The sequence below is a fragment of the Diorhabda carinulata genome, chromosome 9, assembly GCF_026250575.1.
Source record: "Diorhabda carinulata isolate Delta chromosome 9, icDioCari1.1, whole genome shotgun sequence".
Taxonomy (NCBI): domain Eukaryota; kingdom Metazoa; phylum Arthropoda; class Insecta; order Coleoptera; family Chrysomelidae; genus Diorhabda; species Diorhabda carinulata.
The window spans coordinates 3,729,400-3,754,216 of NC_079468.1; the positions used below are offsets into that span (position 1 = coordinate 3,729,400).

At 33.1% G+C, this 24,817-nt stretch overlaps 2 protein-coding genes across 5 annotated transcripts in view; both read right to left on the bottom strand.

Annotated features, from left to right (window-relative positions):
• Window positions 1-10,193, bottom strand: part of LOC130898133 (short neuropeptide F-like) — a 42,812-nt gene extending 32,619 nt beyond the window's left edge. For 2 of the 3 annotated variants that reach the window (XM_057807198.1, XM_057807200.1), the window contains exon 1: window positions 10,146-10,193. The gene's annotated coding sequence lies outside the window, so the exon portion shown is untranslated. The remainder of the gene's footprint in view (window positions 1-10,145) is intronic. The other variant, XM_057807199.1, reaches the window with a different exon arrangement.
• A 6,065-nt stretch (window positions 10,194-16,258) lies between these two features.
• Window positions 16,259-24,817, bottom strand: part of LOC130898134 (uncharacterized) — a 48,457-nt gene continuing 39,898 nt past the window's right edge. For both annotated transcript variants that reach the window (XM_057807202.1, XM_057807201.1), the window contains exons 8-11: window positions 23,555-23,744; window positions 23,318-23,496; window positions 21,419-21,680; window positions 16,259-17,108 (exon numbers count right to left, since the gene is read on the bottom strand). In XM_057807202.1, coding sequence (XP_057663185.1) covers window positions 16,870-17,108; window positions 21,419-21,680; window positions 23,318-23,496; window positions 23,555-23,744 — 870 coding nt within the window. In that variant the 3' untranslated portion in view covers window positions 16,259-16,869. The remainder of the gene's footprint in view (window positions 17,109-21,418; window positions 21,681-23,317; window positions 23,497-23,554; window positions 23,745-24,817) is intronic.

Consider the following 24,817-nt stretch of genomic DNA (forward strand, 5'->3'; position numbering starts at 1 on the left):
CTTTTAAACCTTCTCTGGACTATCACAAAATAATTCAAGACCAAAAGTAGCCAAATCGGTCCAGCTGTTTTCGAGTTTTAGCGAGACTAACGAACAGCAATTCATTTATATATTTATTAGATAATTGATAATGCTAAAAGTTCAATTACTTCATAATTATTCCAAACAGTCGATAATAGAAATCAATTTAAAGTGATATTTACGTAACACAAAGCAACATCATTGCAATTAAAAAAAAAGAGATTTTGTTGTTATGTGAGAATCTAATTTAATTTAATAATATATACAAAATAAAAATGTTATGATAAACATTAAAATAGTTATTTATAGTCGTGAACGATTTTGTGTGAGATCGACAGCGAGAGCTGGTGATAAAAGTTCGAGACTAGCAAATATACTGACATCCTATGAAGTACGAGGATGGTTCAAATATAAACCGGGACCACATAACCTCATTTTTTAGTGTACTCATAGCTATAAGCGAGAAGTGTCTATTCCACAACGTTTTTTGGTAAAAAATTACTCGAACAATTAGGAGATGAGTGCCTTTACAAGACTCAAATGTATGAATGGTAGATATTTCTTCCAAACACCACCAAAACTCTGTTTTGACCATCTACAAGATGTGACATTTGACATGTGGCATTTGACATCACGACCAATGATGACGCGTTTATCAAATTTGAATTTCGCTCGCTAATTTTGCACTTTTTAATGATCGTTTTATACAATTGAAGACAAATGAAATGTTGAAATAATGATTTCATGATAATATTGCGATTATAATGTTTCCAATAAACTAAAATAGTATTTGGACTGACCATTAATCCACCGAAAGAATTTTGGGTGAATTGTCACCATTTCACGCCAGCTCTATGAAATCTTGGATCTGTCAGGCTTCCTCTGCATCATCTGAAAGACTTGCTGTTAATTTAGCTGTTTCAGGTAATAGATGAAGATTAACTGGATAGGATATCAAAGAACGAGTACTTTTGATACCAGATGATTACTGGTTTGAATTAAATTCAGTTTACTAACCGTTGCAAAAACTAGGCTAAAACTAGGAAACAATTTTAGTTAGGGATTTGTTGCTCACTCGTAGTATTCCAGTGTGAAAGAAGATTCCTAAAGGCCGTTTGACATGATGCAATAAAACGTGCAATGCAATGCAAGACGCAATATTTCTTGATCAAAAACATGCGCAGATGAAGTTAGTTCATCTGATTGTTTCATACGAAACCTCGCACTTGCAACATTATCGATTTGATGCTATTTTTATTGCGTGCTAGCTGAAATTCTAGAGAGGAGCCTAGTTAATTAAACCACCCTGTTCAACAGGCTGCTAAAGCGAGGCAGCAACAGATATTATTATTGCCAATTATTCATTGATCACTTTTTTTTAATCATTTCACTTGGCTTTGTTATTTTCATTTTTAAGCCTGTCTAAGCCTTAGTTTAGGGAACATTTGATGAAAAATGATGAGTTTTTCTTAAGGATTTGTGAAAGAGAGGAATATACAGGGTGATCCATTTGAAATATCAAAGTTTATTATTTTTCCAGAAAAAGGAAAGATCTGACAACAATGTAAATGTAAATACAACCATAATACAAGCCGTTTCTGAGATAATTTAGGCATAAAACTCACTCTGTATATAATAAAGTTTGTTTATTGAAGTCTTGCCTAACTTTTTTGTGAATTTTTGTAAATTTAACAAGAAATTCGTAATCAGGAACGTTGAAAACCTTGGAAGTGGTATGTAACTTGGATACTTTATAAAGTATGTAATATTTAATGCAAGATGGGGATGAAGGGGGTAAGTTTTTTAATTGAAGTCAGAGATTTCAGATCGATAACTTGAATTTTTTAGTTTTTCGAGATTTGGCCCCATAGCGCGCTTCTTAAATTTTCATTTTCTGACATTTCTGAAATTTCTAATTTCATCAATAATATTGAAAGATTTATTTTCTCAATAAATAAATAAAACTGAAGAAACTAAATGTGTTTTAACATTTTTTAACGTTCGAATAATTTGACAATTTTTCAGGGTAATTGCACCTTGAAGTAAAAAAATCGATAAATCAAAGTATCGATATTTTTTTGTCCTACTTCGATCGATATTTTTTGTAAATATCGATACGATATTTATCGATATATTTTTTTCAGTTGCCCATCCCTAGTATGACCATGTATAGATCCATTGCCGCCCCCGTCCAAGAAATTCACAAGATCTGGGCAAAAATTTGTTTAAATGCCGTTTTGAATCAAATGTATTGTATGGAAACATGACAAGTATATAGGTTTCAATTGATAGACAACTGCCACAATTTTATATCACTATAAACTTGCAGTTTAGTTTTATTGATGGTATTGCGAGACTACATCGAGCTGCGGTGGTTTTAGAAGGAATAGAAAATCACGGTTTTCTTTTTTTAATATTAATCTGAAAGCAATTATCATTTTCTGATGAATCCAAAGAATAAATAATATACAGGGGGCTGCACTTAATATAAGTTGGTATTGGTCACGGATTGACAAATACATACACTTATTCATTAATGAATTTATTTCATTTGGCTGCTCCACACTGTATAATGAATTATATCATGAGATAAAAGGAAAAATATAAATGTTGAACAACTTGGAATGCAGAAGAATCCATTATTGTTAACTCAACTCAAAGCTTGTTTCTTTTGTGTTGTATCGTGGTTTTATCTCTAGAAAAAGATCGTTTCGATTCTAAGCTTCAGTCTCATGATCATAGCTATAGGTAGAATTTAATATTATGTATTCTTTGGCAACGAGTTGGTCAAGATCCACGTTTTACGAAAATTTCTGGAAACGTTGAAGCAGTTGTAGTAACAAACTGACAATTTCGAATTAAACATCTTGTCTCCATAGTAGAGGATAAGAAAAGTACTCAATTTATAAACAAATATCTTATAATAGATAATAACTAAATGATTTATTATGAAGACAGACCTAAAAAATACGAGAGTTGCTACTTAAGTCAATAATATAAATCTGGCATTGTTATCTCAGAGTTTGATATTTTTGATAGTTACTCAGAACATGTTGTCATACCAGTGCTATTTGAGTGGTTTACAGATAGTTGAAACATTCATCTTGGTCAAAAAATGGAATTGAATAAAAAAATTAAACAGAAAATATCATAACTGTCGAAAATATTACATATAATACACCCCTCCAATCCGATTTCGATCCAAAGAACGGATCCAGTGGTCCTCAAAGTTGGTGTGAATTGTCTTTGACTTCAATATTATTTGTACACTGAGGTAAATTTTATATACGGAAGAGGATATGAAAAATACTTGAAACAGATGAAAAGCAAGTAATTACTGATGTTTTTGATTACATCTCATACTAATTGGACATTATTGTTGATGTTTGAAGGTGTTTTGCGGAATGAACTAAGAAATTTTCCGACGAAGATTAAATGTCTCATAAATAAGACAACTAATATTGAGAAGAATGAGCCAGGAAAAAGGAACATATTGACGCTTCAATACTACCACAATTCATCATTTTTCATTCGAAATTATATTAAAAAAAATGATATTTCTATGAGGAATCCTAGCAAATCTGAATAATTTACAATTCCATTCCTCCCCAAAACAAACTCGAATAAACATTTCCACTGATGAAGTAAAATAAATTGTTAAATCTGGTGGTTTATTCACTGTTAATTCCCTTCATCTTGTTCGTACTAAGCCTCGACGTTTTATAAGAAAATTAACGATGTAAATTTACTTCAATTACTTGTACACTGCCATCTTTATATTTGGTGATTGAATTATACCAAAATCTATTAGACAGCGTCTCGTTGAGGCACAAAGCGGCGTCCTCTTCATCCGTTCGACAGCCAATCGATTAATGCTTTACGGGAGTACTTCCTTTAATATATAGTAAGGGAATGTATCGCGAGGAAAAATTTGATTCAAGCTATTCTGCACGTGATAAACATTCCAAATTATTTGGAGAAATCAAATTAAGTGATCTCGTACGTCACTAGATTTGGGTCCAAATGATTTTTGTCTACAAATCTCAACAAACTAAAGGAAACAAGAATCGATACTAGATAATAGAAACGATTTCTCGAACCGTTGGTGATATTCACTTTGTTTGCACTTCTACTACACCAACATTTACAACTGCACTGTTTGACGCGAGTTTCCATAACTTTCAGAGATTGGAGGTTAACAATTTTTCGAAAATATTTGTCCAACGAGCATCCTCTGAAGATCTGAGCAAGGAAAAAGTGAATACGGAACCAATTAGAAGTGAATTCATGACATTTTACCTTTTATTTGTGACAGGTTGTAATGCCATAATGAAACAACTATCTTCTTACTCAAACAGGGCCATTTTTTGGGTGATGAACCACCATCTCGAGCCACCGTTTTTCGCTGGTTTACCGTGAGATTGAGGCATACTTGGGCATCAATTCCAATGGCATACATTCAATATCGCATGAACATTTGGCTGACAAAAAGTTTTGTTCGCGTTGGATATCGCATAATTTGACAAAAAAGTTCATGTCGATTTGAGCGGTGCTCCAAAATACGTCTAAAAATGGTGAAGAATCATGGATTTATGCATATGAAGCACAAACTCCACTGTATGATTCTTTCAAGATGAGCCAAAGCACTTCGAAATAAATGGTCGCAAACTTTTGCGGAATAACTGGTAAATTCACCACCGTCCCATTAGAGCAACGGTTAATTCTGAAAATATCGATGGATTGCGAGATACCTGCATAATTTGACAATCGCTCCAAAAAAGCTCGTGACGATTGGTGCAAAGACATGGTGAAAGATCGTAACAGGCGACGACGAATCATGGATCTATACTCATAAATCCAAAGCTAAACAACAATCGACCGTATGGGTCTTTCAAGACGAGACAAATTCAACAAAAGTGGTTCGTAGACAAGCAAATGGTCGGGTGTTTTTTCGGAATAACTGGACATGTTGCCACCGCCCCATTACAGCAGCGTAGAACACCGGCATTTGTTTGCTAGAAGTGTTCGAAAAAATCGTCCGAAGAAGACGAATCATTCTCCACCACGACAATGCCACCTTTCACACATAATTACAAACAAAAACGTTTTTGAACGGTCAAGACATCGAATCGATTTCTTCTTATCCCTCCTTATAAAAAAATAATTGCCAGGTCAACGTTTTTCAACACCTGGGAAGCGGTTGATGAGTTCAAATCACTTGTTTTGGAGGTACCTTAATCGGAATGGGAAAAATGCTTCGACAAATGAAAATTTTGAAAAACAATAAAGATATATCTAGTTATAAATATTTTTCTATCTCAAAACTTAGTAGTAGCAACCCTAGTATAGTTCTTCCCTTATTAAACTGGCCGACGTGTATTATACCATGCGTGTCCCAAAATACTGATGCTGTGCTATAATATACTGAATGATTTCGATTCTAATAAATAGCGTTTTATTGAAATATAAAATTTTTACATTCTAATATCTATTTTACGTAATTTTGTTAAAATAGATAGTTGACTGATGAAATACATAAGAGAAAACTCAAATTGAGGGTTTAAATACATAAAAACCGTCTAATCATTGTTGTTTCTTTCTAATTTCGAATCCTACGAGCTTGAACAAATTATCTCTCCAAATCGAAAGATTAAAGATGAAGATCTGTAATCCTCCCAAATGTTTTATTAAATTATTATTTGATTAAATGCGATTACGATTTTCTGTATTCTCAATCCTTTGTTATTTTTTAAGAGTAGTATATAGAAGAGTATAGTCATCAAAGGGAATAGAGTGTTTTTCTTTTGAGCATCGAATCGGTAGAAATCTACCTGGGGTCTTCTAAATATAAGGTAACTGTATTCATAAATAAAAACGACTCTCGGTCTTGAAACTGTTTCATGTTATATTATAAAGTGGAAGCCAGAAGCCATGATATTTTCGATTTTTAAATATTTTGAAATAGGCATTATTCTGATACTGAACTAATTTGTTGTACGAGCACTTACAGAACTAAATTTCAATTACCAAATAGCGGTGTAAATTTTGGCAAATTTTGGGACGCTGGGGCGAAAAGATTGCTCCAAATTGCTCGCCAATAGAGGGTGGATTTTCGTAAAAAAGTTGAATACAATTAAATTACTTTTATTATATATAACAAAATATACAATGTGGTCCATGGAAAAAACCTCAAACATGTCGATTTTTATTGTTAAATAGACAATTTATAGTATAAAAATATTATTCATCTCCAACTCCTCCTTTGAATCATAAGCACATTGTGTACCACATTGTTCGAAATGGATTTTAGTCCTCTATTCAGCAATATAAAGTTTTTCAAATTCGGTGCAATCATAACTGAGAAAATCATCCATTTCTTGACAATAACCGAGGTGATTTTGGAATTCTCGTACATTTTCTATGACCTTAGGGGTTATTTTGTTAATTTTTTTGGTTGTCCTAACTTTTGAATCAGCGATATTGACGGGACTATTAAAATACACTTCAGATTTTAAATAACCTCATAAGAATTAATCGAGAGGAGTCAGATCGAGGGATCTAGCTGGCCATTCGATCGTTCCACGTCTTCCAATCCACCTATTGGGGAAAACCTCGTTTAAATAATTTCTAACTGAACGTGCAAAATGCCGTAGAGCTTCTTCTTGTTGGTGGTAAAAAGATCGATCTATCTCATTTGGATGATTAACATCAGGTAAAGGTCTTTGTAATGTAGACACTAAGAAGTTAATCAAAAAATCTAAGTAAAAACCTCACCATTAACTGTGTGCAAATTGGATGTGAGCCTCATACATCCAGTGAGGATTTTCTCTGCTCCAATATATACAGTTCTGTTTGTTAACCGTTCCGTTTATTCTGTCCATGATCAATTCACAGAATTCTTGCCTTCTACTCACAAAATAGATGATTTACTTACATCATTGTCGGCGGCAAGCTCTCGAGTTGTCTTATGCGAATTTTCCTCAATCTTAAGAATTACATCTAACTTTTTTTCATCAGTGAATTGAACATTTCCACCCCCTTCGTATTCAAAATTTTCGAGAGAGTGCTTATAATTCAGAGGGGGTACTGCAAATGGATAATTGTCAATTTAAGAATAAAAATCGACCTGTTTCAGGTTTTTTTCACATAGTACATAATGACGCTAAAATTTAATCTATTCCATACATTTTGACTGCATTGTATATATAAATAAGGGTCCAACAAGCTAGCGAAAACACCAAATCGATTTCCTTGTTACAACAAAAATAATTTAAAAATTTGTAGACTAATTTTACGTTACTTGTCATTAACAATGATATTTCCTTGATTAAACTCAAATTCAAAAGCGTATCTTATCAAAAAAGCGATAACTATGATTGAAAAAGGTTGCAAAAAGTAACCTCGCCCATAGCATATAATTTAAACAAAATAACTGATATCTAATATGTTCAATAAAACAACAATTCATTTAAAAAATAAAAATTATAGACATACAAAGTGTTTCTAAATTCATGCGACAAAATTCAGGAGGTCGTTTCAAGTTTCTAGCTTTTCTGAAAGTTTAGAAAACAAAATAATAACTCAATTTTAGTCGCTAGTTTTTAGGGGTGGGCTGAGGAAAGTTCGTTACAGTTTCGTTACATTACGTTTCAATTATATACGAGCAATTATTTCCTGAATTTTGTCGCATGAATTTAGAAGCACCCTGTATACATATAGATGTCTAAAAATTTACCGACCCTATAGACGCGGCTTAAGCGAAATAAGTCGGATTTTGGGGTCGATGCATAACTGTAGAAACACTCCTGAAAAGATAAAACATTCAAGACCGTGGATAGTGAAGGGCTAACCTGTTTCGAAAAAGACAAAGACTATTTCATCTGCCGGAAAAGTCATAGCGACCGTTTTTTGTATTAGTCGAAGGGTTAAAAAGATCAGAGAACATCGCTACGTTGAAAAATAAATGATAGAGGAAAGAAAATGTCGTGTTTATATTTGATAACTCCGAAACTTCCTATACAACCCTCGTAAATTGTGAAATATTCATCCAAGGCCAAAAGAAAAATGATAAACTTCAATGGAGTAGGAAGGTATCTGAGTTAAATTGTACCAAATGATTTATATCGAGTATCTAATGTATATTTGTGCACTATCTGAAACGATAACTTGGTTATCCATAGGATCAGTAATACGAAATGAAGTTAGTCATAGAGTTAACAAGCCCCAGACCTGTTTGCATGCAAATCCGTCAACATTTGGCAACGCAGAGTAAAATATTAAGTAAGTAAGAAGAAAACCCACATGTGATTTAAAATAGTATCGACGAGTTCAGCAGGTGCTTCAAAACATTGATAGTTCTGCTAGTTTTGTTATGGACTTTGGATCCGATCAAAGTGTATATGATGAAGACAATATGGAACGAAAAAAGTGATATTACGATATCATTTTTTTAATTCGACGCTATTCAGTGATATGTAAAGTGTTTGAAACAGTTCTAAGATAAAATAAGTGGTTTTTTTCCTTAAATGCGGCCGTAGCTACTGGTTTCTTCATGTTTATCCTTTAGCAATCGGTTATGCGGCTTATTACCTTATTTAATGTGGCCAGAACACATAGGAAAGCGAAATAGCAAATGTTATTTCAAAATATATTAATTATACAGCCCCTCAAACAGAATAACTGATCATTTTTACTGACATCTGTGGGGGACACAACAAAAACTGGACGGTTATGTTTATGGGTACAGATGATACGCGAAAAAACATTTAAAGTTATTGAATATCGATTTATTGTGCCAGGACATACATTTTTACCATCCGATATGGATTTTCCAGCTATTGAAAAATATCTGAGACAAGTATGCTCAACGAAAGAGTCGCTCGAAGTAATACCAATGACACAAGCAGTTTTTTATCGCTTTGGAGATATAAAAAAACATGTAAGCAAAAAATAAAACAGACACAGAAAATACTGAATAAACTGTTTACACCAACACTCACAATTACATTGCCTGACGCGCGTTTCGATAACCAAGTTTTCGTCTTCAGAGACTGTAAACGCGCGTCGTACAGTGTAATTGTGAGTGTTGGTGTAGTGTGGTGTAAACAGTGTATTCGGTATGAATATCCTCAACGGTTCCAGAAATTCTAATTTACAAAAGAAAATGTAAATTTCAGCAAAATAATTACTTGAATGAGTATGTGATGAAGTCAGTAAATTTAGGAAAACGAGGGGTTCAACTGGCAAGTTGTCCAACATTTTCAGAACTTCCGCTTAAATATTCAGCCTTTGTTCAAATGAATCCAAATAAACTGAAAGATCTTAAGGAATTATTACGTTTTGTCCCTCCTGTTTATCATGGGTTTTAAGTTCAATTAGGTGTGGAAGATGTTCAATTGGAGGCCCCCGACTTATTATACAAAGATAATATGGAACCTTGGATCTTAATGATGTCGAAGGGAAATAGTTTTTTTAAGTTTATTTCGTGTGATTTTAAGAGAATAATTATTTACGATACTTTATAACAGAGTCTAATTATTAGGTTAAAAAAGGCAATAAGCCACATTTTTTTCCGAAAATTACCAAGTTTTTCGGTACCTAATAATATTTTTTTGCTTTGTTTGATTATTTTGATACATTTATGTATAAATATAATACTACAAAAAATTTTTTTGTATTATTAATGATTACTATTTCAGAATTTGCTTATATTGTAAAATTTTCTTCCTCCAAGCCACTTATTTATAGTTTATATCACACTGCACAAATATATCGTAACAATGTAGTAGTTTTAGAAAATATGAAGAAAACAAACTATAAAATAATAATATTAATAGTAATAAAAAGTTTTTCCAACTGAAATTTATCTAAATCGAGCTTATCAATCAATTTTATGTGAAAAATTAGTTAAAAATAAGTGGAAAATGACTAAAATGTAAATAAAAAATATGATAGAATTTCTATTTTTGATTTTTAATCAACTATCATATATCTCAAGTGATCCTTACATATTCCTAACGAATAATTTAAATAAAAACAAACTTTGTTCTCTACTAAATCCTTTAATAAATTTCCATATTTTCTACTAAACGAATATTTATTATAAAAATATCATTTCAACTTACCCTGTAAATATATATAACGAAAATAATATACCTGTTGATGGAACTCACCACTAACAATGAATAAATACTATTTCCCCTTAAACTCTTATATATCCAAACATTCTCAATCAATTTTAGCGCCCTCTAGACTGCGCTTGCTCTACCACTCTTCAAATTAGAAACACCAGGATAACGCAGGATCCTCAAAACATATTGAGAGACAGTATAACGTAATGAGGAGAATAGAAAACGTTAGATTTTAAATTTTGCTACACAAATAAAAATTTTGATTAATTTAGTTCAATATTTATATAATATTGTACTAGCTTTTACCCGCGGCTTCGCTCGCATCGAATCCATTAAATAAGTATCAGAAATCATTATAATAGAAAAGAACGAACTCTGTATCTATATTAGAACCTGAGATATAGATCTTTGAACGTAGAAAAATTGCCAAAAACCTACAAAAATCCATAACTCCACATTGAATGTCCGCGTCTAGCTCCTCTCCAACTCAACCGATTTAAGTGTTCAAAAACTCAAAAGAAATAAGGTGTTTCAGGGAGTGTTCTTAAACTAAAACGAACTCTGTAGCTATATTAGAACCTAAGATATAGATCTTTGAATGTAGGAAAATTTCCAAAAACCTACAAAAATCCATAACTCCACATTGAATGTCCGCGCCTAGCTCCTCTCCAACTCAACCGATTTAAGTGATCAAAAACTCAAAAGAAAGAAGGTGTTTCATCAAGTGTTCTAAAACCAAAAAGAACTCTGTAGCTATATCAGAACCTGAGATATAGATCTTTGAATGTAGAAAAATTTCCAAAAACCTACAAAAATCCATAACTCCACATTGAATGTCCGCGTCTAGCTTCTCTCCAACTCAACTGATTTAAGTGTTCAAAAACTCAAAAGAAATAAGGTGTTTCAGGGAGTGTTCTTAAACTAAAACGAACTCTGTAGCTATATTAGAACCTGAGATATAGATCTTTGAATGTAGAAAAATTTCCCAAAAACTTACAAAAATCCATATCTCCACATTGAATGTCCGCGCCTAGCTCCTCTCCAACTCAACCGATTTAAGTGATCAAAAACTCAAAAGAAAGAAGGTGTTTTATCAAGTGTTCTAAAACCAAAAAGAACTCTGTAGCTATATCAGAACCTGAGATATAGATCTTTGAATGTAGAAAAATTTCCAAAAATCTACAAAAATCCATAACTCCACATTGAATGTCCGCGCCTAGCTCCTCACCAACTCAACCGATTTAATTGTTCAAAAACTCAAAAGAAAGAAGGTGTTGCGAGTGTTCTTAAACTAAAACGAACTCTGTAGCTATATCAGAACCTGAGATATAGATCTTTGAATGTAGAAAAATTTCCAAAAACCTACAAAAATCCATAACTCCACATTGAATGTCCGCGCCTAGCTCCTCTCCAACTCAACCGATTTAAGTGTTCAAAAACTCAAAAGAAATAAGGTGTTTCAGGGAGTGTTCTTAAATTAAAACGAACTCTGTAGCTATATTAGAACCTGAGATATAGATCTTTGAACGTAGAAAAATTGCCAAAAACCTACAAAAATCCATAACTCCACATTGAATGTAAACCAAAACGAAGTCTCTATCTTGAATAGAACCTGAGATATTGAGGATAGAACGTGTGTATGTGAAAAACTTCCATAAGTAATGTACAGGGGGAAATCGCATTTGAGTATAACTTGAGAATGATGAAAATTAGATGAAATCCGATGGTTGATGGCTGATCTGTGCATCAATATCTTTCACTGAAAAAAAAATTAAGCAAATCGGTTGGGTAGAACGCGCGAACGGAATAGGAATGGAAATCATCAATTTTTTTAATATATAAGATAACTAATTACGAGGGTTGCTACTCAAGTTTTGAGATAGACAAAATACTATGTATGATTGGATATTTCTTTATTGTTTTTCGAAATATTCTCCATTAAAATCAATTCACTTTTGCATGCGTTTGAACCAACTGTCCATTTACAACTCCAAAACATGTGATTTGATAGCATCTTCTGGTGTAGAAAAACGTTGACTTAGCAATTTATTTTTTATCTGCGGGAATAAGAAAAAATTATTGGGTGCCAAACAAGGCCAGTTCGGCGAACGATAAGTGATGAATTTTAATAGTATTAAAGCGTCAAGATGTTTTTTTTCCTGGCTCATTCTTCTCAATATTAGTTGTCTTATTTATGAGACATTTAATCTTCGTCGGAAAATTACTTAGTTCATTCCGCAAAATTCATAAATACTTTTAAACATCACCAATAATGTCCAATAAGTATGAGATGTAATCAAAAACATCAGTAATTACTTGCTTTTCATCTGTTTCAAGTATTTTTCATATCCTCTTCCGTATATAAAATTTACCTCAGTGTACAAATAATATTGAAGTCAAAGACATTTCACACCAACTTTGAGGACCACAGGATCCGTTCTTTGAATCAAAATCGGATCGGAGGGGTGTATGACAAGTGTGTACAGGCCTTTAGGGACCAAGGAACAATCAATATTTTAAAAATGCGCACGGCACTCGTACCAAATTAAGAAATGAAAAATAATAATTCATCATCTCTACTGTTTACCAATGAAAACATCGAATCGTAAACATAAATAGATTTCTTCGAAATATTCCTGCCAGACAGCCTGCGATAAGCAGTGGCGTCGCTTGGTGAGATTCGTTTAATTCATAAATTTTATTAAATAAGACAATGGGCGAATGAAGACAATGAAATAGTAAATTTCGTTTGGGTTGACAATAGTAGAAATTTCTGTTTGAATGAGCCATGTTCTAAAGGGAAACGCATTATAATAGTACAAGCTGAAAGCAAAGACGGTTTCGTGCCTAATATTTTAGTAATAACTGCTAAAAAAATTGTGCAGCTGATTATCATGAAGATATGACAACAGAATTATTTGAAAATTGATTTAATGAACATCTTTTGCCTAGCATTCCACCACATAATGTAAAAATCGGTCCAACAAACAAAAAATTGCTTACTGTTATTAAAGGTCTAAAGTTAGAAAAAATTTATTATATTGACAAGCCGTACAAAGAACAGGGTCATACTCTTCTCACTATTGCATATTTAACCCTATAGATTTAATATGGGAAAACGTAAAATCAGAAAAGTTACGGTCTCCAGAACTCAGTAAAAATTTCTAGCAGTAGATCGCCAAGAGCTTTGGAAAAACTGTGTTGAACATGTCATCAAAAAAGAAGATGAGTATGTGGTATCACCCTCTTTACAACCCTTCATAATTCAATCAAATAATGACTCTAGTTTAGACGATTCTGACTACCGTGATTATTTATAAACATACTTTGGAATTGAAATGTTTTTTTTTCTTTTGTTTTTTTGAATTTGAAATTTCGTTTTTCAAAAAAAATACAAATGGGGTACAACTAGGTCTCAGTTTACGTCTTGTACCCAGTTTAAACCAAACTTCCTTTCAGGCAAGTACATTTTACTCGTCTATTTACGTTTTTTAATTTAATATTCAGTTGTAGTAAGTTGACGAGGTTTAATAATGATTTTTTTCATATTTTTAAAAGTATTTATAAAAATAATAAATATATAAAATGAGGTAATTACGCTAGATCAAACAAAATTGTCGGCAAGAGTTTTTATAATCAGCAATTGATATTGGACGAGCTATGAGATCGCGCTAGTAAGAAGTTTTGACGATTTGGTTTCAGAACTACCAATCTCTAACATTTTTTTACTCTAACAACATTTTTTTTATCATGTGTATCATCACACTTTCCATAAAATTTTTATGGGAAACAACAATCCCTGCATATTGATCGCTCATGATTATTTCAAGATGGATATTATTAGTCAACTTTTTAAGCACACAGTTTGTTTTTTGACTCTAATTAGAGTGATATTCGTTTACAAAACACAAATTTACATAATTCGTCACTCTCCTCTTCATTGGCAATTAGTGAAATATGATGCTTCTTCAATTTGTATTCAATTAAAACGTCGAGTTTACATGTTGTTACCTCAAGTGGATAAACGAATTGGACTCGGACGAAATTATGGTACAATAAAAAATTTAGAAATGAATTTCTATATTAGAACCCGATAGTAAAATGCCCCGTCCATAATACATTCAAAGGATACTTTGAATTTAGCCTAAATTTTCATTCAATTTGAACTTTAAGGTAAAGGTTAAAAATGAAAAAAAAAACGTACAAACTGTATCCGATGCTCGGCTTCGTAGCAATGTAGCACGTTGGTCAGAAAATAGCTGCTTTCCATTTACACAAAAACTAAGATTATTCTCACTCACTCAGTTCGTTTTCATTCTCACAAATGAGACCTTACTGAGTTTTTACCCGCAATCTGCATAAGCTTGAGTCCGTGTGCTTTAGTAAGTTTTGGGAACTCACATTGAAAGTGAGGTTATGTAATTCTATGTGGCGATTGTTACTTTTAACGCACATTACAGGTCCCTTTTATTCTCTGAGCAATGACGTCATTATTTGAGTATCGGATACTCACATAACTGAGTGTTTCAGATCACTTGAATATAAATGGAAAGCAGCTAATATTCGATAACAGTGCTTTGAGAAAACAGTTTGTGGAAGGACACTTTGGAGGACATTTTTTGGTAGGTTACAACGGATATCGCATTAAGAAATACCTCATAACAAAACGTGCATACAAACGCTGAAAATTTATAAAATAAATCTATTATAATAACAAGGAACGTCGTAGAAATAAAAAGTGTGAATTAATCATGTAAAACCTTTTATATTTATTATCGAAAATGATTATTTAATAGAATAATTGAAAAATTAAATTATCAAATACGCCACCAAAGAAATGCGACAAAATAACACTCACTCGTACGATTTTTTTTTCTAACAACACATTAGACAAGTTTCACACCTGTATCTCGTTTATCGCCTCACTTTGTTTTTCGTACATTCCCTACATTTTAGAAATAAATTGGGTTCTTTATAATCTTAAGGATTATCTTGGATTATTTTCTTCTTCTCTTATTTTCTCTTCTTCCTTTTATTGGATTTTGTTTGCCACATTTTCTGCCATCTTCATCATCTTCCATTTGAAGTAGAGATCGAATAACAGCTTCTCTGAATTCGATAAACTTAATTTTTCTCACACTTCTGTGTATAAGAAATTTGAATTCCCCATTGCAATGTCCAAAAATCAACGTTTTGTACCAACGAATTGTTTTGCGTGGGCAACTATAATAGCTTAGCATTTGGTCGCTTTTATCGATTCCGGACATGTGTCTATTGTAAGCATGGGGGTACCCAAAAGTAACCGGAACAGCATTGCCATGGGTGGAGGTTTTGTAGTACTGATTACTGCCGCTACTGCCTGCCTAGCGCAACTCGTCAGTCGCCAGTTCAATGCTGCGCGGGCCGTTGACCTGCCACGTTCTGTTCGTCACTAGTGACCGTTTTTGCTGTTTCACTGCTGCTTCGTTTTTTTATGATGGCAAATTTAAGTGAACTACATGCCGTGTTTTCTACTCGGTGAAAACGCTGCTGAAACTATTTAAATGTTGAAAATTGCTTACAAAAATGATGGTATAGGGACAACTCAAATGTATAAGTGGTTTTCTCGATTTAAAAGTGGCGACATGTCGATTGATGACAAACCTCGCTCTGGACGTCCATCAACTGCCGAATCGATGTTGGTGTACAGCGTTTATATTCATATTAAGACCTTATATATTGCAGAAATCATCCTTAAAATTTGTTTTGCCTGATAGATCCTCCAGACTAGCCTCCACCTGGAGATACGAACGGTAGGTTAGTGTAACTCCGAAATGTTTTGGTCTAGAAGGTTATATTTTTCTATTGGAGTGATGAAACCAGGGCCAATTCACGTCGTCTAGCTCCGTTGCGGAGGTATCTCACCGGGAGATGCGAGGGGGCCTCATCTACCACCTTTTTGGTGCTAGGGCTGGACCTTAGAGCTCTCAATTTGAATTCGTCAGAATATATAGGAAAAAATTACGAATTATAGGGAAATATTTCAAAAATTTAAAAAAATTTAACCTTGGAATGTTTTTTTCTCAATATTATTTCAGGTACATTTTGTTAATTGAAATAAAAGAATATTTTCGACTTCTTAATTTTTTTATTCAAATTCTATAAACTAAATTATCACATATTATCACTTGGTTAGATTTCACCCTTAAAAGCAAATTTCTGTTGATATTCAACATAATACATTTTCAATGCCCTTTTCAAACATTATTTTAAGATAACAATGTATTCAAATGTATTTACATTAAATGAGAATTCTGGAATCCGAGTAATAACAATGTTTTATAAGTTTTAAATCCGAAATTTCACACGTTTATCGCAATATTAATTTTAATGACAAACCTTTTACCCTTTTAATTAAAAAAGTCGGATCCAAAATGCCGAACAAAGTGTAATTTTGAAAATTTAACATCCTCAATAACCTCATTCTTTTTAACTAGTAAGAAGGCATCGCGTTCTGTTGAAACTTACTGAAGGAATTGTTTTCAAATTGACACATGTACACAACTTATTTTCTATTCAGTCTTATATAATAAATATTATGTACAATAATTATACAGATTGAACTCTACTTACTTAACATTAAAAAAATATATAGCACTTTGAAGTTACCGAATGAAATCATTTTTTTAATATTTCTAAATTGATAAAAAATTATTTCTTGTCAGCTGTTCTAATAGGATCATATGTCTAACGCAATAATCAATAAACTTATGATGATTGCAGATGATAAACTGCTTAATAATCCCGTAGATCGTATTCCAAAACTTCTACCATTATCTGAAGGATCAGGTAAATAATTTCCACATTTCGGAAAGTTTCTAGGAACTGGCAACATCTCGTTTTTATTTCCTACTTGAACTACCAAAGCCATGCCGATTTCAGCGTGAAATTCTAAATGACAATGAAGAAACCAATAACCTACAAAAATTTTAGAATGAGGATCGTGAAGTACCGAAATAATAATCGGTATTAAAATTCATATTGATGCAAAGACAATTTGACAATGATGAATTTTTAGTACAGGTAAAATAGGGTTAAAGCTGAAATTGAATTGGACGCTTCTGATTTTCTAGATTCTCGGAGTTTTTTACTGAATAAGCCTAGCAATAAAATTACGGGCATGGGTTTTCGAAATTTTGGAACTTGTAACGCGAATAACTCAACAAATAAGAGGAATTCGACAAAAACTGTCCAAACATAAAATGTAGAGCACAAAATTTTATATAAAAAAGGTAATTGGTCATTTTTTGGTTGGAGCCACTATTTCTGAGTAAATCTCCCTCAACGCCGACAGCCGGAGCATCCGCTCGCGCACTTGGAAACTGCTCTAATTCTTGGAAAACTACTTCTTTTTAAAAAAAAAATCAAAATGGTGAGGAGTCTATTTTGTACTCGGGTAAGCTAGCATAATTTTCGACTAAGAAATTTTCGAAAATCTTGCGAGATGAAGAGGTATATTGGTCACATAATCACATGGATATATTTCATCACTCGCCATATAAACAAACAAATACAATATTTACAAATGTGGGTGCTCATTTTGTGCTCTACAGTTTTGGCTCGGCACTTTTTTTCAAATTTTACGTAGTTTTCGAGTTATTCGAGATTCAAAATATTTTTGAGCGTTCAAATCCATTTTATAATGGAAATTTTGAGGTTAGGGAAAAATTGAAACCTTTTTTGTACAGAATGTTGTGTTCCACATTGTTTGTCCCGACGACTTGTGTCAAAATCCTCATAGTTTTCGAGTTATCCGCATTTTAAAATGTTTTTGAGTAAATGAACTCATTTTACGGTGAAAATTTTGAGGTTAGGGAAAAATTGAAACCTTTTTTGTACAGAATGTTGTGTTCCACATTGTTTGTCCCGACGACTTGTGTCAAAATCCTCATAGTTTTCGAGTTATCCGCATTTTAAAATCTTTTTGAGTAAATGAACTCATTTTACGGTGAAAATTTTGAGGTTAGGGAAAAATTGTAGCCTTTTTTGTACGGAATGTTGTGTTCCACATTGTTTGTCCCGACGACTTGTGTCAAAATCCTCATAGTTTTCGAGTTATCCGCATTTTAAAATCTTTTTGAGTAAATGAACTCATTTTACGGTGAAAATTTTGAGGTTAGGGAAAAATTGTAGCCTTTTTTGTACGGAATGTTGTGTTCCACATTGTTTGTCCCGACGACTTGTGTCAAAATCCTCATAGTTTTCGAGTTATCCGCATTTTAAAATGTTTTTGAGTAAATGAACTCATTTTACGGTGAAAATTTTGAGGTTAGGGAAAAATTGAAACCTTTTTTGTACAGAATGTTGTGTTCCACATTGTTTGTCCCGACGACTTGTGTCAAAATCCTCATAGTTTTCGAGTTATCCGCATTTTAAAATCTTTTTGAGTAAATGAACTCATTTTACGGTGAAAATTTTGAGGTTAGGGAAAAATTGTAGCCTTTTTTGTACGGAATGTTGTGTTCCACATTGTTTGTCCCGACGACTTGTGTCAAAATCCTCATAGTTTTCGAGTTATCCGCATTTTAAAATGTTTTTGAGTAAATGAAATCATTTTACGGTGAAAATTTTGAGGTTAGGGAAAAATTGTAGCCTTTTTTGTACAGAATGTTGTGCTCCACATGGTTTGTCCCGACGGTTTGTGTCAAAATCCTCATAGTGTTCGAGTTATCCGCATTTCAAATTGTTTTTGAGTAAATGAACTCATTTTACGGTGAAAATTTTGAGGTTAGGGAAAAATTGTAGCCTTTTTTGTACAGAATGTTGTGTTCCACATTGTTTGTCCCAGCAGTTTGTGTCGAAACCCTCTTAATTTACGAGTTATTCGCAATGCAAAATGCTTTTGAGTGAATGAATCCAATTTACGGTGAAAATTTTGAGGTTAGGGAAAAATTGTAGCCTTTTTTGTACAGAATGTTGTGTTCCACATTGTTTGTCCCGACGACTTGTGTCAAAATCCTCATAGTTTTCGAGTTATCCGCATTTTAAAATGTTTTTGAGTAAATGAAATCATTTTACGGTGAAAATTTTGAGGTTAGGGAAAAATTGTAGCCTTTTTTGTACAGAATGTTGTGCTCCACATGGTTTGTCCCGACGGTTTGTGTCAAAATCCTCATAGTGTTCGAGTTATCCGCATTTCAAAATGTTTTTGAGTAAATGAACGGTGAAAATTTTGAGGTTAGGGAAAAATTGTAGCCTTTTTTGTACAGAATGTTGTGTTCCACATGGTTTGTCCCGACGACTTGTGTCAAAATCCTCATAGTTTTCGAGTTATCCGCATTTTAAAATGTTTTTGAGTAAATGAACTCATTTTACGGTGAAAATTTTGAGGTTAGGGAAAAATTGTAGCCTTTTTTGTACAGAATGTTGTGTTCCACATTGTTTGTCCCGACGGTTTGTGTCAAAATCCTCATAGTTTTCGAGTTATCCGCATTTCAAAATGTTTTTGAGTAAATGAACGGTGAAAATTTTGAGGTTAGGGAAAAATTGTAGCCTTTTTTGTACAGAATGTTGTGTTCCACATTGTTTGTCCCGACGACTTGTGTCAAAATCCTCATAGTTTTCGAGTTATCCGCATTTTAAAATGTTTTTGAGTAAATGAACGGTGAAAATTTTGAGGTTAGGGAAAAATTGTAGCCTTTTTTGTACAGAATGTTGTACTCCACATTGTTTGTCCCAGCAGTTTGTGTCGAAACCCTCTTAATTTACGAGTTATTCGCAATGCAAAATGCTTTTGAGTGAATGAATCCAATTTACGGTGAAAATTTTGAGGTTAAGAAAAAATGCTTACAAACCAATCTGTAGAGAATTTTGTACTGTACATTTTTTGCTTTAACACTTCTTTTCGAATTCTCGTAGTTTTCGATTTATTCGCGATTCAAAACATTTTTGAGTGTAAGAACCCATTTTAATGTGAAAATTTTGAGGTTAAGAGGTTAAGAGGTTCTTTATGGTCGTAGAAAGTGTTGTTTATTCTGAGTTCGATAATGGCGCACAGGTTAATATAAATAAATCGCGATAAATCCTCATTGGGCCGAAGGAGAAGACGAAGAAGAATTTTAAAAGTCTTTTTTTGTTACGACAGTTTCTCTCGGTTTCTCTCCCAAAATTTCAAAAATCCGTGCCCGTAATTTTGTTAAGAGTTGCTAGTTCAGTATCCCAAAACCTCCCAGAATCTGGAAAATCAAAATCGCCCAATTAAATTCAAGGTTTTAGCTTAAAATCGCCTAATTTACCTGTACTATTTAAGAATAAGGTTAATGACAACTTTTTGAACGTTAAAAGTTGTTCAAAATGAAGGAAAAAGTAGCACAAATGAAGTTCATTCAGTTAAGAAAGAGAATGCTTGAATTAATTGAATCCAATTCTTTTAAATGTTATAATTTTATAGTGGTTACTCTAATTTTATAGTAAAAACTTTTGTTTACATGATTTTAACATTAACTGTAAAAGTTTTCTTTGATCTAAGTGATCCGTTATTTTCTTTCCATTGTTGTCTTCACATACTTCACCTAGCTTTTATTGAATTATCATTTTTTCGTGTGTTTTTTAAATATATTAGAGATATATACTGGTAACTTCTCCATACTTCTCCATACTCCTAATCGAGATCCGTTATTAACAAATATATTACCAAATTTACAATTACAACTTGTTGAGATTTTGTAGAAGATGCTTCAAAGGTTTAATGGAAAATCAGAATTTTTTTCTCACAATCTCTCTTTTAATCCATTGGTATTGATCCTTTTTGACCATTCTCACCTCATGGGTTTTGAAACACAATTGGTCTTCCAGCCAGAAAGGAATTTATGGGTGTGTTTCCTATAATGAAAGTTTTTCCTCCATGGTTTATCGGGTCATGTTTTCCACATGATTCCGTCTTGTGTCGATTGCATCGGCCTGCTACTGTGTTAATATATAAGCCAACATTTTTCAAGTCTTCCTAGTTTTCCTCTGGCTTCTTTTGGTCGTCATGTGGTCCATCTCTCTTTATCCTGTCTTCCAATATGATCTACCCACTTCAAATTACCTTCACGCTTTATGGTTTCTTCTGTTACTCTTCTAATTTCCTCCTATCTTTGAACCAGATTCCTGCATACATCTACTTATTACAATCAAAAATTAAATAGCAGTACCTTTGTGAAATAGCATTCTTTATATTTTTTGATTTGTACTACAATACAAAACATTTAAAAACAAGAATTTTCGGATTTTAATAAGTGACTCACCTGGATTCACAGCTTTAAATCTAACGATTGTATAACCGCCGTCAGGTACTGTGACAGTATCTTTATAAGGAGCGCTCTTTAAATTCCTCTTTATAAGTCCATCGGCGTCTCTCTGTTTAACTTTATCGACAGTAACGTTTGCTCCAATTCGTTCCATTGCAACCACGCGAAAAGCATGTCCGTGTAAATGGATAGGATGATTTGCGTCATACGCTACACCTTCATCGATAAATATGAATTCAGCTACTGCCCCTAGTGGTATCTAAAAAATATTAGTTTGAAAATTACACATTCAAAAGAGAACTAAGCGAATGAAATGAAGAACGCGTGACATTTTTTGAAGATCGGTCGCTATCTTACATTTCACTTCTCCGTCGGTTTTGGACATATGGTTAACTTCTTTTGTTGTTATTTCTATAAATGTTCGGGAATGAACCTGGAGCTGCTTTTGTTGTCATTTTTATAGTTTTTCACAGAAATAAAGCTGTTTCATAATCATGGAAGGAACGTGGGTCCATCGCTTCATACCGGAAGCAAAAGAACAATCAAAAGAATGGTTTGAAAAAGGAGAACCGGCTCCAATGGAGGCAAAGATCGTTCCATCTACAAGCGTCGGTTTTTTGGGATGCGCGTGGGATAATTTCCATTGACTAACATTGAAAATGGAATAACTATTAAAGGCACCTTTTGAGCGAAGAAATCAAGCAAAAACGGACGCGTTCGGCTAAGAAGAACGTGGTGCTTTATTAAGATAATGCACCAGCTCACACATCCGTTATTGCAATGGACAAAATTAATGAATTAAGGTTTGAATTGCTATCTCATGCACCCTTATACGCCAGATTTATCTCCCTCGGAATATTTTCCGTTCCCAGACATAAAAAAATGGTCAATGGTTATTGAACATCGCATGGAGCTACGTTGAAACATTTTTGTGTTTTTTGTGTTGGGTCTGGTACTTCTGGGACCATCCTCGTATATAAATAGTCTGCTAATTTAACCCCTAAATAACCTTATGAACAGAAAAAATGTATATTATACTTTAAATCAGTTCCCATAGTGGTCTAAGTAAACATATGAATGGTCTCAATAGATGTATTAGGTTTTGATTTTTTCATAAGTTTCGTGGACATGATGGAAATATACTAGTGGTACACCTTTAAAAAGTAGTCTGCTTAAAAAATAATTTCGGTAACCTCAGGTCTAATCATATTTCCAGTTTTGGTAAGGTTCACATGAACGTTAATCAACGATGAAGTTTTGTACATCGTTTTGTATTAATTTCTTATCTTATTTGTAAATGTTAACTATCAAAACTCGTTGGTTTTTTATTGTTTATTTTCAATTTTGAATTACCTCACAAAAAATAATCTAGTCGTATCAGATTCGTACGTAAAACATTATTATGTTGCGATAACGATACTTTTACTGATTTTTCAAATCACCAAGATTACAAATAAGAAAGTTGGTAACACTGCACATCATCAAAATACTTGTCATTGTGGTTCAGGTGAAAACTGATTCAAAAGTTAGGTTAAATAATAAAAACAACAGCTGTCAAGCACAGAACTTTTTATACTCAAATGAAAAATGAAAATACAACTTGACAACGTTGCAAATAAAAAAAAATAATAATAAAAATACGATATTTATCAATGGAATTCGCTTTCCTATAGAAAAAATGTACAATAATAAATCACTTGCAGATTATATATAATTTTGAAGGTATTATATTTTTCTCCAAATAGTTGATTCTTCGTATTACAATCTTTGAGGAGTACCACTACACAATTACACTGTCTAACGCGCGTTTCGATAGCTTTGTTATCATCTTCAGAGACTGAAGGTCCAAAACAGTTTATATTACAAGTGTAATTGTAAGATCTAATTGAAGCTTACCTGGATTCCATGTTGGCATTGGCAATGAGAATCAGTACACTTACTGTCCTTCATGGTTTCTTTGTTACAAAATGCATCATCAGGTAACTGATCCCGTTGTGGCAATAACGGTATAGATGGCATTGTCATGGAAATGTGATTGAACTGAGGAGTTAGAACTCTTTGTTCTGTGCTATTAACTAGAATATTAAATGAATATTTAGATATTTAGATTGTGTTTATAAGTGAATTACTCACCAGTGTAAAACCCATAGTGAGGAGGACGGTGAAATTCTACGTTATCCAGTTTATAAAAATCGTAAGCGATGTGGTATTGGAAATCGGGGATTTCTTTTAATGTTTCATCCCATGGTACAACCGATTCGAGTTGAGGTAATACAACATACGAATCGTTACCTTCTGTCCCAATATTCAGCGGATTGATTTGCTGCAAAAAATATTATACAGTTGGTTAAATTGTCATTCACGCTGACGTCACTAATAGTAGACATAACCTCTTCACATTCCGTCTTTTAATATTGACATAGAAATTAATTACGTAAAATATCAGTTTGTGTAAGCCAAATAAAAACCTTTATTTAGCTCTATAGAAAAGGAGAGGATTGAAATGGATCAAGGACCGTGAAACTAAATACATTGTACTGATGTAATGGAGTTTCGTTTTAAAGTATGGATAGTAGTCGAAGTTCAGTCCTTCTTCAAAGAATTGAGAACTTTTATCCAAATTGTCTGGAAAGTCTAAATTTTTGAGCATTCTTAGAGAATATTGACGATTGAATAAATTAGGAAGTGAGGAGAAGAAAAACCTTGGAATTGACATTGTCGGTTATGGAGGCGTAGAAGATGAGGTAAGAGGACAAATAGCTAGAACAAATAAGGTCGCGGGATGTCTTCAGAACGTGGTATAGCAGAACAAACACTTGAGACAAGGAACAAAGGCGCCAATTTACAAAGCGACAATCAGACCTATAAAGACCTTAAATATCAAAAACGAAACGTTACATCTATTATCGAAGAAAGAAGTAGAAGGAGAGGAATTCAACTTCCAGACAAAACTGCGTGTCATACATCAAAGACGACATTATTTGAACAACAAGGATCTCCAACAAGATTAGTGTGAGTTTGAAACCCAATTTTTCAGAAATATAACATGAACTCACTTATGATTACATCGTTTATATCAAAATTGACATAACCTCAATTCCGAGTTTACAATGCCGATACATGATACGCACCATAGAATCAAACAATTTGACTGCCGAAGACTCTCTTATTACTTCCTGGAGCACCAATAAACTGCCCTTTCCCTCTAAACCCGGAAGGAACCTTCCTTATCCCTTACTTCGGCTACTAGTGGTAACCTACGAAGATCTCCCAGAAAATGAACTTGCCTTCCTCGATAATATCCCCATTTCCATTAATTGAAACACGTTTCTAAATATCACCTCATCGATCGACGGTGCTGCAAGCATTTTTCCTGAAACCTAGTGAACCAATTCA